This window comes from Arachis ipaensis, chromosome B04, assembly GCF_000816755.2.
Source record: "Arachis ipaensis cultivar K30076 chromosome B04, Araip1.1, whole genome shotgun sequence".
Lineage (NCBI taxonomy): Eukaryota > Viridiplantae > Streptophyta > Magnoliopsida > Fabales > Fabaceae > Arachis > Arachis ipaensis.
The window spans coordinates 112,256,637-112,272,861 of NC_029788.2; the positions used below are offsets into that span (position 1 = coordinate 112,256,637).

General features: G+C 32.9%; 2 protein-coding genes and 1 long non-coding RNA gene across 3 annotated transcripts; 1 reads left to right on the forward strand and 2 right to left on the reverse strand.

Annotated features, from left to right (window-relative positions):
• On the reverse strand, window positions 15-3,273 carry LOC110271574. Its single transcript, XM_021122559.1, has 3 exons — window positions 3,233-3,273; window positions 1,019-1,214; window positions 15-271 (listed from the first exon to the last, which is right to left on the reverse strand). Exons 1-3 carry the CDS (start codon window positions 3,271-3,273, stop codon window positions 41-43), a joined length of 468 nt encoding a protein of 155 aa, XP_020978218.1. The 3' UTR covers window positions 15-40.
• LOC107636958 (LEAF RUST 10 DISEASE-RESISTANCE LOCUS RECEPTOR-LIKE PROTEIN KINASE-like 2.2) lies at window positions 3,419-5,502 on the forward strand. Its single transcript, XM_021122560.1, has 2 exons — window positions 3,419-4,109; window positions 4,448-5,502. Exons 1-2 carry the CDS (start codon window positions 3,419-3,421, stop codon window positions 5,500-5,502), a joined length of 1,746 nt encoding a protein of 581 aa, XP_020978219.1.
• Window positions 15,052-15,961, reverse strand: LOC107637998. The gene is made up of 2 exons (XR_001619675.2): window positions 15,540-15,961; window positions 15,052-15,359 (listed from the first exon to the last, which is right to left on the reverse strand). It is a non-coding gene; the product is annotated as an uncharacterized LOC107637998 (long non-coding RNA).

The window sequence follows — 16,225 nt, forward strand, 5'->3', positions numbered from 1 at the left end:
TATAAATTGCCAAGTATAAGCATGCAAAGGGAGAAACAGATTATAGCCAAAGAACGAGCAAACAAAAAAGTAATAGAAATATGTTCACCTCAGCGGTGAAAATTAGCATCCATGTCCTCCCAGGAGATTCATTGCCACCCAGGGTTTCAAGAAAGCCAGAAGGATCAATTTTCGCTTTCTCAATGACAGAAAGTGCAGACAGAATCTTCTCTGCTGCTACCTTTCTCGTCTTAGCTGCATCTTTTAGCACTTTTACACTTTCCTCTACTTCCTAAGCAGACATGAAAATAAATAAATAAAGCATATCAAACTCATCATGGCCATTAAAATAGAAATTAAAAATACTTTGATATTGTTTTCCGGCTCAAGCAGATGCATTATTCCATTTCTCTTCTTATGTGGTCCTCAAATATTTATTATCATTATTAATTAATAATTATCATTGTTAGCCGTTGAAATTCGTGACATAAAAAAGAAAGAAACAACAGCCTCTAATAGCAATACCACATTTCCTCGGCTTAGTGTCACTTTGTATTTGCTTTTTCAGTTTTTTCAACTTATAACTGTACTCGCAATAAGAATTTAGGGAGTAAAAACTGTACTTACAAATGAGGTTATCTTGGTTTGAAATTTAATGTGTAATTTCACACATCAAACTCATCCAAAACTATGTAGTCCAAATTGAGTCAATTTGACTAAAAACACATTTAATATTTATGTCTCATTAATTTCCAAATATTTGCTTCTCAAAACCAAATTCAGCATACTTATAATGAGAATTATGAGCAATCCCCTCAAACAATTTTGGCAGCTAAAAAATATTCACTTCACAGATGCGATCAAGAAGACTCCATTAACCACTATAGACGGTGGTAACCCACTTGAAAATTCATCATAAAAATTTCACAGGAATACCATAGAGTAAAATCACATATCAACATAAAAATAAATATACTGGTCAATTGTGAATTAAAAACATACGAAATGATGAATTGAAAAGGCATAATGATTAACTAACCTCCAAGCGTTTAGGCAGAGTCCTGCGCGGCGGCGGTGGAAGCAGCGTGCGGCGGCGGACGCAGGGAGTGGCGGCGTCTGATGCGTGTTGTGGCGGCGAACCAGAGATACAGCAGAGGAAGAAGATGAGAAAATGGTGTTGTTTGAAATTGAACCTATAAACCCTAGCAGACCTCTCTTCTCCTTTGAATCTGAAACTAAAAGAAAAAGGGAAAAAGTGTAAATAACAAAAGTTAAAGGGATCAAAATCTATTTAATAAATTTTTTTTAAAAAAAAAAGGGGTACATTTTGTAATTATTTTTATGATGGTTAATGATAAACCTACAAAAATATGGGAGCAAGGAATCCATGGCCCTATATATATACTCAAAATTAAAATGTATGTATTTGCTAACCTAAACAAAGTTATATGCTCAAAATCAAAATTTATATATGTTAACCTAAACAAAGGTATACCACTATTTTTTTCTACCACATATTTTTTTTCATTACAGTATTACTTACATATGAGAAGGAAAAACCCTAATATAGAGGTGAAGATTGGAGAAAACATCCTACGAAAAGTTAAAAGTTTTAAGTATCTTGTGTGCATCATACAGGATAATGGAGAGATTGAACAGGATGTGAATCATAGGATCCAAGCAGGTTGGTCAAATGGCGGAGTGCATCTGGTTTTATATGCGACAAAAAAGTGCCTTTAAAACTTAAAGGTAAATTCTATTGCACCGCTATAAGACCGGCTATGCTTTATGGTACGGAGTGTTGGGCGGCTAAAGGGGAGCACGAACATAAGCTGAGTGTGGCAGAGATAAAGATGTTGAGATGGATGAGTGGTCATACGTGATTGGATAAAATAAGGAACGAAGATATAAGGGAGAGAGTTGGGGTAGCACCCATTGTGGAAAAGATGGTTGAATCGCGTCTCAGGTGGTTTGGACATGTGAGAAGAAGACCGATAGAACATCCAGTCAGGAGGGTGGATGAGATGGAAGATGGATAAGGGGCGAAAGGCAGAGGAAGACTTAAGAAGACCATCCATGAGGTGGTCAAACGAGATCTACATGTAAACGGTCTCTCTGTAGATATGATATATGACAGAGCACAATGACGTCGTTTGATTCATGTAGCCGACCCCACTTAGTGGGATAAGGCTTTGTTGTTGTTGTTGTTGTACGGTATTACTTACATATAGGATGTAATGGTAGTGATATTAAAAGAAAAATTATATAATCTATCTCAAATATATGAAACACACAAAAAAAGTTATGATCTTTGCATGTAGTACGCTTAAGAAGCAATTCGTTTAGCATATATAATAATAACGCGTTTTCTTTTTTTTTTTTATAATTTTTATTATTAAAATAGGATAGGGGTAGTTTAGGAATAAAACAAGAAATTTTATTGAAAAGGACGATTTTAATACGAAAAAAAACATTAAGGATGACTTTAATTGCAAAATAACAAGAGGGACGAATTCGATTCTGGCACTAAACTTAAGGGACCAAAATCGTACTTATCCCTTAAAATTACATTGGTCAAGTATGTTAATAAATGCCAAAATTTTTCAATTATAGTAAACTAATTGAATGTATTTGGTAGGTACTGAAGTGTGGAAAATTTCCAACTACTATATGATCTGATCAGTTAATCCCCCCTTTAAATAATGACACTATTGAAACATTCTTACAATGTGTCAAAATTACCAGTCAAAAATTCCTACAACGTGTATGAAAAAATTTGATCATCTAAGACCGGTTAAACCGTTAAAGATTAGAATTAATGAGAATCAATTAAAACCGATAAAATCCAATTTAACTGAATCATTTGAGAAAAAAATTTAAAATTAATAAAGATATAATTTAAATTTGGATCCTCTTTAAATTTTTGTATTACATATGGATCGAACTCAAGTCAAGGAGGCTCAACAGAATACTTCCTTTAAATCTCAATGAATCTCTTGTCGCACTCTCCTGCCTCGATCTTCGAGACAACTTTTTCAGTGGTCCTTTGCCTTCTTTTTCGAGCCTCTCCAACCTCGAACAAATATTTTTGTCCAGCAACAATTTCAATTCCATCCCTCATGGTTGCTTTCAGGGTTTAGAAAGTTTGGCGCTCATTGACTTGGGAAACAACCCCAAGCTCCCACCTTGGATATTCCCCACCGACTTAAATAACTACTCACGCCTTGTATCCATCGGACTCTCGGCTACAAACCTCATGGGCTTCTTGCCAAACACATTTGATTCTTTTTCCATATTGACTCTTCTTTATCTCTCAGAAAACAATCTCACTGGAGTGTTGCCTGAGTCTTTTTCAAAACTAACCAAGCTATAGAGATTGGATCTCAGCAACCAAAAGCATAATAATAAGTTGTCGGGTACGATTCAATTTCTTTCATCCATGCCAAAATTGGTTGAAGTGAATCTTGAGGGGAATTCCATCGAGGGTTCTATCCCAGACTTATCCAATTCCACCAGCTTGCAATATCTATTGCTTGCAAACAATCGGTTAACGGGTGTAGTTCCACCTTTTCTGGGATTTCTCAATAATATCTCTCAAGTTTCATTGGAAAACAACTGGTTGCAGGGTCCTCTTCCTGCATTTAATAAGAGTCGGGCTCCAAAGCTAAATTTCACTTCTAATGGATTCTGTTTAGACCATCCTGGACCTTGTGATCACAGAGTCATCACTCTGCTTCAAGTTGCTCAGACACTTTATTATCCATTTCTGCTGGCACAATCGTGGCGAGGAAACAATCCGTGTCAAGATTGGAATTTTATCACCTGTGATGATAAGGGCAACATCAGAACCGTAAATTTGACCAACTTGAATTTGACGGGAACAATATCTCTCTCATTCAAGAATTTAACGGTTCTGGAAGGATTGTATCTTGGTGGAAATAGACTGAACGGTTCCATACTAGATATCTTGACAAGTCTACGACAACTCAAGATTCTGGATGTGTCTAACAATAATTTATCGGGAAGTCTTCCACCGTTCTCAAAAAAAACCATTGTCATTACCACAGGCAATGCTTTTCTCCAGCAGTCTCACTCGCCGAAAACCTCGCTCTCTTCTACTTTCATTATAGGTACGCTCATTATTATCTCTACATTGAGCAATGTTAAACTTATGGGAAACAAAAAAATAACAAAATTAAAACTATGTTAAACTTAAAAATTTATAGAAATATATATATACTAGATTAAGATCCGGGCATAAAGAGCTAAATTAATTATATTATATAGTATAAATCTAAAACGCTATATATATATATTGTTTCGGGATATATTAGATAATATGTGAATTAATATTAAACTTAAAAGTTAATTTGTAAAAAATATTGTACAATACATTTATTTAATTTGGCATTTTTTTAATCTAAATTTTTATTTTGTAATTATTCCTCACTTCAATGTATGCAAACAGGTATATCAGCTGGTGTTGGCGTTATTGTAATGATCTTTGTTGCAATTTCTTATTATTGCAAGAGGCATTTCAGTAGGATAATGCTGAACAAAGAAACATCTCTTGTTCGACAATTTGGGGAGCAAATAAATAATGCAACACTAGTGAGATATACTTATGCAGAAGTAGAACAGATGACAAACTCATTTCAAGAAGAGTTAGGAAAAGGAGGATTTGGTATTGTATACAAAGGAAGTTTAAATGATGGTTGTCAACTGGCAGTGAAGATACTTAAGGAGATGAAAGGAAGTGCAGAAGAATTTGTAAACGAGGTTGTTACTATCAGTAGAACATCTCATGTGAACATTGTTTCACTTTTGGAATTTTGCTATGAAATGAATAAACAGGCTCTTATTTATGAATTCATGTCTAAGGGCTCTTTGGATAAATATAAATGTAAAGAGGGATCTTCCGAGTTAGATTGGAAAACACTACTTCAGATTGTAACTGGCGTTGCTCAAGGGTTAGACTACTTACATCGAGGGTGCAATACAAGAATTTTGCATTTTGATATCAAACCCCAAAATATGCTTCTTGATGAAAAATTTTGTCCAAAAATTGCTGATTTTGGACTAGCTAGAATATGCAAAAAGGATGAAAGTGTTGTGTCTATATTAGACAGAAGAGGGATTCCGGGTTATATTTCACCAGAAATGTTTAGTCGAAGGAATGGTAGAGTTTCTCACAAGTCAGATGTATATAGTTATGGAATGCTAATTCTTGAAATGATTGGAGGAAACGATAATTATGATATTGGAGAATCTCATAGTACTGAATACTTTTCTGATTGGATTTTGAAGGATATCAAAGAAGATAAAATTCGTCTATTGAGATTTGCTTCTGGAAAAGATGATGAAGATATAATAAAAAAGATTTTATTTGTCGGTTTATGGTGCATCCAAATGAATCCATCAGATAGACCAAAAATGTGTAAAGTGGTGGAAATGTTACAAGGAAAACTTGAATCAATATCACTAGAGTCCATCATATCTTCTCCGACAGTACCTCTCTTATAGCATTCAGATGCATCTCATAGCTGATTATATGACACAGCAAATTCGATAATTGAAGAACTAAATGATTAGGTTCACCTAAACAAAAGGTATGTGTTTATAATTTAAAACTCAAAAATTCTTCTTAGTTTTAATTTTGATGTTCAGATTTAATTTAAATTTAATTGGACCTAAATTTTTAGGTTTAACTTAATTTGAAATTAGAATTAGCTTTAGCTAGTGAATTTTAAATATATTATTCTAATTATTGAGATTGGTATTGTTGATGGTTTAGATAATAAATTTTGATTGATTTTAATCTCTTGTGCTTAAAATTAAAGAATTACGTACATTTAATTTAATTGGATTGTTATAATTATTTTTTTTTTGATTCATGCACGTCAAATGCCTCTATAACACTTTGAATTTTGAATTGCATGTTTACTTGTATATTATGTTTGTATATCTCTTAAGTAACAATTGAGCTAAAAGATTATTGATTCTGTTTAGAAATAATTATAAATCTTAAAGTAATTTTACTTTTCTGCATGTAATTAATGACTTTCTTGGCTGACTTAGAGAGTTATTTGCTTATTTATTGAAGAAACAATGCAAGATCATCATGATGATTATATAAAGGAAATATTTGAGTTTCAATTCTGACAACTATTGAAATGTTCGTTTCTTGTTTTATTGCTTTAAATCAATCATATATAAATGAGTAGTGTAAATTATAATTAATTTTATATGTTATTTTTAATTTTTATTTTGGTTTGCCATATTTTCAGCAGTGCTAAAATGGTGATCACATAAGAGTGTCAAAATGATGACCACAAGACTTAAGGATATTTTGATCTATTGATAATATTAATCTATATAAAACTTTAATTTATGGTTAAACTTATAGAATTAACTTTTTTGTTATTGTACTTTAAAACAATCTTAGTTAAAATAAAAAATGTTTAAATTATTTATGTTATTATGTATTATACAAATATTGACTTCGTTAGTAAATTAGTTAATATATTAATTAAATAAAAAATGAATATAATTTGCTAAATTGCGTGTGTAATTTGTATTAAAAGAAATTATTGCAAAATGAATGTTGTGTTTTTGTATCTAATTAATGAAATAGCTCTAGATAGTTGCTTATCCAATTGAAAGATATATAAATAATATTAAGGCATATTTGTATCTGGTTAGCCCACAAAAATTAAACTTAAAATTGTGTATCTTTATCATATATATCATATAAATTAAAAGTATTATTAGACTTGTGTAATGGATCTAGTACTTTCAATTCCTACTAATATTAATAATAAAGAAATATCCAAACACAATATTAGTGGATTTGAAGATACACAAGTGATTGAGGTCTCATAATCTTCTCCTTTGTTAATTTATTATTGCTTTGAAAATTCTTTTAAAAAAAATGGTCAAAATATATGTCTCCCTTTCTTTTTTATTAATCTAATCTATTAATATATCTTCTTCTGTTGTGCTTTAAGGGGCAATAATGAATGAAAAATGGGAAAAAATCATAAAAAAGAGGGAACACAAGTACACAACAACTCCAAATATTCTCTCCCAATTAGTGGTAAAAAAAACTATAGAAAACAAAACAGTGTGACGCTCCGCCAACAGTAAGAGAGGGGAGGATTTTGAAAAAAAAATAAAAAAATAAAAAATCTAGTTAATTTTGCTTCTTTTTAACATGGAAAATCACGGGCCAAAACCCACAAGATTCAAATATATATGCTTTTTTAATAAAATTATTAAAAATTATTACAAACATATCAACAGCCATACTAGAACAAGAATTAATTTTGAAAATTGAAGATGAGCGGTGGAGTGAGCGGGGAAGAGACTTTGAGGCAGCCGATAATGTCGGCAGAAGAGATAAAGGGGAGAGCGGGGGAGGGCTTGCATCAGGAAAAAAGGAGGATCATACTTCGGGAGGGGTTTCTAAGCCTTTGAAGGTTTCTTTCAGGGATAAAGTTGTGGGTTCTAAGATTGCTAAAGCTTTTTCACTCGTTGAAACTTTGTTGGGAGATAACATTGCAGTAGTTTCTGGGAAGCAAGGAGATCTCTTGCCACCGAGTGTCACGTTTACCCAAGAAGCTAAGAATTGTTTGGCAGAACCATATAAGGATGCTATAGTGATTAAGGTGTTAGGTAAACATTATAGCTACACTGCATTGTCTCATAAACTCCGAACGGTATGGCGGATTAAGGGAGGTTTTGATTTATTGGACGTAGGGTTTGACTACTTTCTTGTGAAGTTTGATGTGGCTGAGGAGCGAGAAAAGGTTCTCTTAGGAGGCCCATGGATAATTGAGGGAAATTATGTGGCAGTGAAGCCTTGGGATCAAGAGTTTAGATCAAGTGAAAACTGTTTTGGAGCAACTTTAGTGTGGATTAGAATTTCTGAATTACCAATTTGGTGCTACCAAGAAGATGCAATGCTCCGTGTTGCGGCTGCAGTTGGCATTCCCATTTTTCACCAGAAATGTTTAGTCGAAGGAATGGTAGAGTTTCTCACAAGTCAGATGTATATAGTTATGGAATGCTAATTCTTGAAATGATTGGAGGAAACGATAATTATGATATTGGAGAATCTCATAGTACTGAATACTTTTCTGATTAGATTTTGAAGGATATCAAAGAAGATAAAATTCATCTATTGAGATTTGCTTCTGGAAAAGATGATGAAGATATAATAAAAAAGATTTTATTTGTCAGTTTATGGTGCATCCAAATGAATCCATCAGATAGACCAAAAATGTGTAAAGTGGTGGAAATGTTACAAGAAAAACTTGAATCAATATCACTAGAGTCCATCATATCTTCTCCGATAGTACCTCTCTTACAGCATTCAGATGCATCTCATAGCTGATTATATGACACAGCAAATTCGATAATTGAAGAACTAAATGATTAGGTTCACCTAAACAAAAGGTATGTGTTTATAATTTAAAACTCAAAAATTCTTCTTAGTTTTAATTTTGTTGTTCAGATTTAATTTAAATTTAATTGGACCTAAATTTTTAGGTTTAACTTAATTTGAAATTGGAATTAGCTTTAACTAGTGAATTTTAAATATATTATTCTAATTATTGAGATTGGTATTGTTGATGGTTTAGATAATAAATTTTGATTGATTTTAATCTCTTGTGCTTAAAATTAAAGAATTACGTACATTTAATTTAATTGGATTGTTATAATTATTTTTTTTTATTCATGCACGTCAAGTGCCTTTATAACACTTTGAATTTTGAATTGCATGTTTACTTGTATATTATGTTTGTATATCTCTTAAGTAACAATTGAGCTAAAAGATTATTGATTCTGTTTAGAAATAATTATAAATCTTAAAGTAATTTTACTTTTCTGCATGTAATTAATGACTTTCTTGGCTGACTTAGAGAGTTATTTGCTTATTTATTGAAGAAACAATGCAAGATCATCATGATGATTATATAAAGGAAATATTTGAGTTTCAATTCTGACAACTATTGAAATGTTCGTTTCTTGTTTTATTGCTTTAAATCAATCATATATAAATGAGTAGTGTAAATTATAATTAATTTTATATGTTATTTTTAATTTTTATTTTGGTTTGCCATATTTTCAGCAGTGCTAAAATGGTGATCACATAAGAGTGTCAAAATGATGACCACAAGACTTAAGGATATTTTTGATCTATTGATGATATTAATCTATATAAAACTTTAATTTATGGTTAAACTTATAGAATTAACTTTTTTGTTATTGTACTTTAAAACAATCTTAGTTAAAATAAAAAATGTTTAAATTATTTATGTTATTATGTATTATACAAATATTGACTTCGTTAGTAAATTAGTTAATATATTAATTAAATAAAAAATGAATATAATTTGCTAAATTGCGTGTGTAATTTGTATTAAAAGAAATTATTGCAAAATGAATGTTGTGTTTTTGTATCTAATTAATGAAATAGCTCTAGATAGTTGCTTATCCAATTGAAAGATATATAAATAATATTAAGGCATATTTGTATCTGGTTAGCCCACAAAAATTAAACTTAAAATTGTGTATCTTTATCATATATATCATATAAATTAAAAGTATTATTAGACTTGTGTAATGGATCTAGTACTTTCAATTCCTACTAATATTAATAATAAAGAAATATCCAAACACAATATTAGTGGATTTGAAGATACACAAGTGATTGAGGTCTCATAATCTTCTCCTTTGTTAATTTATTATTGCTTTGAAAATTCTTTTAAAAAAAATGGTCAAAATATATGTCTCCCTTTCTTTTTTATTAATCTAATCTATTAATATATCTTCTTCTGTTGTGCTTTAAGGGGCAATAATGAATGAAAAATGGGAAAAAATCATAAAAAAGAGGGAACACAAGTACACAACAACTCCAAATATTCTCTCCCAATTAGTGGTAAAAAAAACTATAGAAAACAAAACAGTGTGACGCTCCGCCAACAGTAAGAGAGGGGAGGATTTTGAAAAAAAAATAAAAAAATAAAAAATCTAGTTAATTTTGCTTCTTTTTAACATGGAAAATCACGGGCCAAAACCCACAAGATTCAAATATATATGCTTTTTTAATAAAATTATTAAAAATTATTACAAACATATCAACAGCCATACTATTAATTTAATTGGATTGTTATAATTATTTTTTTTTAATTCATGCACGTCAAGTGCCTTTATAACACTTTGAATTTTGAATTACATGTTTACTTGTATATTATGTTTGTATATCTCTTAAGTAACAATTGAGCTAAAAGATTATTGATTCTGTTTAGAAATAATTATAAATCTTAAAGTAATTTTACTTTTCTGCATGTAATTAATGACTTTCTTGGCTGACTTAGAGAGTTATTTGCTTATTTATTGAAGAAACAATGCAAGATCATCATGATGATTATATAAAGAAAATATTTGAGTTTCAATTCTGACAACTATTGAAATGTTCATTTCTTGTTTTATTGCTTTAAATCAATCATATATAAATGAGTAGTGTAAATTATAATTAATTTTATATGTTATTTTTAATTTTTATTTTGGTTTGCCATATTTTCAGCAGTGCTAAAATGGTGATCACATAAGAGTGTCAAAATGATGACCACAAGACTTAAGGATATTTTGATCTATTGATAATATTAATCTATATAAAACTTTAATTTATGGTTAAACTTATAGAATTAACTTTTTTGTTATTGTACTTTAAAACAATCTTAGTTAAAATAAAAAATGTTTAAATTATTTATGTTATTATGTATTATACAAATATTGACTTCGTTAGTAAATTAGTTAATATATTAATTAAATAAAAAATGAATATAATTTGCTAAATTGCGTGTGTAATTTGTATTAAAAGAAATTATTGCAAAATGAATATTGTGTTTTTGTATCTAATTAATGAAATAGCTCTAGATAGTTGCTTATCCAATTGAAAGATATATAAATAATATTAAGGCATATTTGTATCTGGTTGGCCCACAAAAATTAAACTTAAAATTGTGTATCTTTATCATATATATCATATAAATTAAAAGTATTATTAGACTTGTGTAATGGATCTAGTACTTTCAATTCCTACTAATATTAATAATAAAGAAATATCCAAACACAATATTAGTGGATTTGAAGATACACAAGTGATTGAGGTCTCATAATATTCTCCTTTGTTAATTTATTATTGCTTTGAAAATTCTTTTAAAAAAATGGTCAAAATATATGTCTCCCTTTCTTTTTTATTAATCTAATCTATTAATATATCTTCTTCTCTTGTGCTTTAAGGGGCAATAATGAATGAAAAATGGGAAAAAATCATAAAAAAGAGGGAACACAAGTACACAACAACTCCAAATATTCTCTCCCAATTAGAGGGGAAAAAAAACTAAAGAAAACAAAACAGTGTGACGCTCCGCCAACAGTACAATAGTAAGAGGGGAGGATTTTGAAAAAAAAATTAAAAAAATAAAAAATTTAGTTAATTTTGCTTATTTTTAACATGAAAAATCACGGGCCAAAACCCACAAGATTCAAATATATATGCTTTTTTAATAAAATTATTAAAAATGATTACAAACATATCAACAGCCATACTAGAACAAGAATTAATTTTGAAAATTGAAGATGAGCGGTGGAGTGAGCGGGGAAGAGACTTTGAGGCAGCCGATAATGTCGGCAGAAGAGATAAAGGGGAGAGCGGGGGAGGGCTTGCATCAGGAAAAAAGGAGGATCATACTTCGGGAGGGGTTTCTAAGCCTTTGAAGGTTTCTTTCAGGGATAAAGTTGTGGGTTCTAAGATTGCTAAAGCTTTTTCACTCGTTGAAACTTTGTTGGGAGATAACATTGCGGTAGTTTCTGGGAAGCAAGGAGATCTCTTGCCACCGAGTGTCACGTTTACCCAAGAAGCTAAGAATTGTTTGGTAGAACCATATAAGGATGCTATAGTGATTAAGGTGTTAGGTAAACATTATAGCTACACTGCATTGTCTCATAAACTCCGAACAGTATGGCGGATTAAGGGAGGTTTTGATTTATTGGACGTAGGGTTTGACTACTTTCTTGTGAAGTTTGATGTGGCTGAGGAGCGAGAAAAAGTTCTCTTAGGAGGCCCATGGATAATTGAGGGAAATTATGTGGCAGTGAAGCCTTGGGATCAAGAGTTTAGATCAAGTGAAAACTGTTTTGGAGCAATTTTAGTGTGGATTAGAATTTCTGGATTACCAATTTGGTGCTACCAAGAAGATGCAATGCTCCGTGTTGCGGCTGTAGTTGGCATTCCCGTCAAGATTGATTTGGCAACAAAATTAGCTGAAAGAGGACGATATGCTCGAGCCTGTGTTCAGATAGATTTAGGATTGCCAGTGACTAAGAAGATTCTTGTTGAAGGTGTTGAATATGAGGTTGAATATGAAAGTCTTCACCTTATTTGTGGCTCCTGTCTCAAGTTTGGTCATGATATGAAGGTGTGCAAGACTGCCAGCAATGCGGGAGGAGGAACTAATGCCAGGGTGGTCGGCGATGTAGCAAAGCAGCCAGAAAGTTCAAATTCAAAAAATCTAGTGCATGTGGAAAAGGAAAGTTTTAATTTTGGCAAGAATCTTGGAGATGAGACTGTAAATGTTGCTGTCCTGGATTTGGTGGAGAGTGATTTGCATGCTGTTCATGTAGACCATGCACAACATGAGGATTTGGAAGGCTGGACTCAGGTGATTAGGAAAGGAAAATATAAAATGGGTCAAAAGCCTTCTCCTAGCACCCATCAGGTCCAACCAAAAGCAAAGAAGACTCCTAACAAGGCTACCAATACTTGGACAAGGCCTAATCACCAACGTACAACACATGCTACTGGATCCAAAGTAAAATTAAGCAGGGGCATCAATATTGGAAAACTGGTTAGTGTGGCTTCTTCGGGGACCCGACACAACGTTCACCATCAGCAGCAAGGTGAGACAACAAATGGCACTGTGCGAAAGCGTCCTCGCCCAAACTCTTTGCAGAATTCACCAGTAGATAAGGATGGAGCATCGACGATGGGTGTGGCGCAAGTTTCAACAGCGAAAATTGTGCTGCAACTTGAGAGTCCATTAAAGGCGGGATCGTTGGAGACAGGGACATCATGTTGAGTCTCGGGTTTGTTATTGGAGCTCCCTTTTTACTGTTTTTTATGGATAGTTTCAATATCATAGCCTGGAATGTGAGGGATGCGTCTAACAAGATGGCCCGTGTGCATTGCAAAAATTTTGTGAGAATATATAAACGATCTTTCTTCTTTCTCTTTGAGACTCATACCATGTTTAATAATTTGAAGAATTTTTGGGATAAGTTGGGTTTTCATTGTGTTGGTATTGAGGAAGCAGTAGGACACAGGGGTGGCATTTGGTTTCTATCTTCTATTGCTAATGCTTCTTGTGTGGTTATTGACCGAATTGACCAATGTATCATAGTGAAAGTGAGTGTGGGTAACTTAGTTTGGCTTTGTAGTGCAGTGTATGGGAGTCCTCAATTCGAAAAAAGAAGTATGCTTTGGGATCATTTGCGTTCTATTAATTCAGGCCATAATGGACCGTGGATGGCCGTTGGTGATTTTAATGAGATTGTGGCGCCAGATGAGAGTACAGGTGCTTATTTTTCTTCTCACAGAGCTAGTCTATTAGCTGCTACTCTAGATGACTGTGAGCTTTACCTTTATGAAGGATTTCAGGCATATTAGCTTGTGTAATGTTGTTTATAAAATTATCACCAAAGTATTGACTAATCGACTTCGGCCTTTTCTTCCAGATATTGTTAGTCCTTTGCAAGGAGGTTTTATTCTGGGTCGTGGTGCTCCTGATAATATTATTGTGGCCCAAGAAATTCTGAATTTCATGAAGCATACAAAATCCAAGAAAGGTACTCTTGCTTTTAAAATTGATCTTGAAAAAGCTTATGATAGGATGGATTGGAGGTTTTTGGAGAGTACTCTCATTGCTTTTGGTTTTCCTATCATCACTGTTAATTTGATTATGAATTGTGTCCGTGCATCATCTCTTTCTATTATGTGGAATGGGAATAGATTGGATAGTTTTGCTCCTAGAAGGGGGCTTAGACAGGGTGATCCAATGTCTCCTTACTTATTTGTGCTTTGTATGGAAAGACTTGCTTGCTATATATCTCATAAGGTGGTCGAGGGTGTGTGAAAACCAGTTTCTATCACTAGGGATGGCCCAAAATTTTCTCATTTAATGTTTGCAGATGATCTCTTACTTTTCTGTCAGGCTACAAAGAGTCAGGTCCAAATGGTCATACATTCTCTTAACCTTTTTTGCAAGGCATCTGGCATGAAAGTGAATCTTGAAAAGTCTAAAGCTTTTTGTTCTAAAAATGTGACTGCTCGTAGAAGAGATATTTTTACTAGTGTTTCTTCAATACGTTTTGCTTTGGACTTAGGAAGATATCTTGGAGTTAACCTTAATCATTCCCGTACCAGTAGGGCTTCTTTTCATTCGATGATTGAAAAGGTGAGGGGAAGATTAGCTAACTAGAAAGGAAGGCTTCTAAATAAAGCAGGGAGACTTTGCCTGATCAATTCTGTTACAGCATCCATTCCTGTCTATCATATGCAGGTATCTTTTTTTCCAAATTAGGTTTGTGATAAATTGTCTTCTATGATGAGACAGTTCCTTTGGAAGGGTCAAGTTGATGGTAGAGGTCCAGATATATGATAAAAAATCCTAAAATCGAACTTAGAAGCTAGAAGCTAGAACAGAGCAGATACTGAACAAGAGGGGGAGCAGCGCTGACTGGTGGAACAGAGATGGCGCCGGCAACTGTGGAACAGAGCTTCGCGACGGAGGCAGGAGGTGAGCCCGGCGACTGTGCTTCCACTGCTGAATCGTTAGCTGCACGAGCAGGAGTGAGGGAGTGAGCCTCGAAACTCCAACTGAATGATTGTGACACTATAATAACCCAAGAATCACTTGAATTGACATATCAGAGCCGTCAAAAACATTAATATATTTGTGAGAGCAAAGAAATAACAATAATCATAATAATGCAGCACAGAGCAAATTAAGCTGAGGAAGAATCATAATTTTATCACTACATACTCCATAGACTGAAAACAAATGTCAAGGCCATGATCAAACTACTAGCCAAAGAACGAGCAAACAAAAAAGTAATACAAATATGTTCACCTCAGCGGTGAAAATTAGCATTCATGTCCTCCCAGGGGATTCATTGCCACCCAGGGTTTCAAGAAAGCCAGAAGGATCAATTTTCGCTTTCTCAATGACAAAAAGTGCAGACAGAACCTTCTCTGCTGCTACCTTTCTCGTCTTAGCTGCATCTTTTAGCACTTTTACACTTTCCTCTACTTCCTAAGCAGACATGAAAATAAATAAATAAAGCATATCAAATTCAAATCAAAACACCAAGGAAACTCGAAGCAGGGCAAAAATCATTGCCTGAAAAGCTACCCTAAGGATTCAAAATTCATCATCTTGACTATTCTAAAAGAATCAAACCGAACTGGAAAAAAGGCAGAGGAAAAAGTATACCTTGCTGGGTTTGTCGTCCTCAACAAGAAGTAGGGTTGAGAAAAGTTGTCCTATTTCAGTGTCATCAAGGGTCGCTCTGGTTCTCATTCTTTCTCTGCGAAATTTAACAGGGTGGTGATACTGATAGTTCGTTCCTCCGAGTCTGTGAGGAGTGGCGGCAGACGCAGGGAGCGGCGGCGTCTGATGCGTGTTGTGGCGGCAAGAATAGGCGAACCAGAGATACAGCAGAGGAAGAAGATGAGTAAATGTCGTTGATTGAAATTGAATCTATAAACCCTAGCAGACCTCTCTTCTTCTTTGAATCTGAAACTAAAAGATAAAGGGAAAAAGTGTAAATAACAAAAGTTAAAGGGATCAAAATCTATTTAATAAATTTTTCAAAAAAAAAATGGGGTACATTTTGTAATTATTTTTATGATGGTTAATGATAAACCTACAAAAATGTAGGAGCAAGCAATCCATGGCCATATATATATATAGGCCATGGATTCCTTGCTCCCATATTTTTGTAGGTTTATCATTAACCATCATAAAAATAATTACAAAATGTACCCCATTTTTTTAAAAAAAATTTATTAAATAGATTTTGATCCCTTTAACTTTTGTTATTTACACTTTTTCCCTTTTTCTTTTAGTTTCAGATTCAAAGGAGAAGAGAGGTCTGCTAGGGTTTATAGGTTCAATTT

Bases quoted from the DNA above. Each gene is read 5' to 3' on its own strand.
- LOC107636958 (XM_021122560.1), top strand. From the start codon at position 3,419: ATGCCAAAATTGGTTGAAGTGAATCTTGAGGGGAATTCCATCGAGGGT. The intron at 4,110-4,447 runs GTACGCTCATTA...GTATGCAAACAG, and splicing joins CTCTTCTACTTTCATTATAG to GTATATCAGCTGGTGTTGGC.
- LOC110271574 (XM_021122559.1), bottom strand. From the start codon at position 3,273: ATGGAAAAAGAATCAAATGTGTTTGGCAAGAAGCCCATGAG. The intron at 1,215-3,232 runs GTTTGTAGCCGA...TTTTTCTTTTAG, and splicing joins TTTGGCAAGAAGCCCATGAG to TTTCAGATTCAAAGGAGAAG. The intron at 272-1,018 runs GTTAGTTAATCA...ATGTCTGCTTAG, and splicing joins CTCTGCCTAAACGCTTGGAG to GAAGTAGAGGAAAGTGTAAA.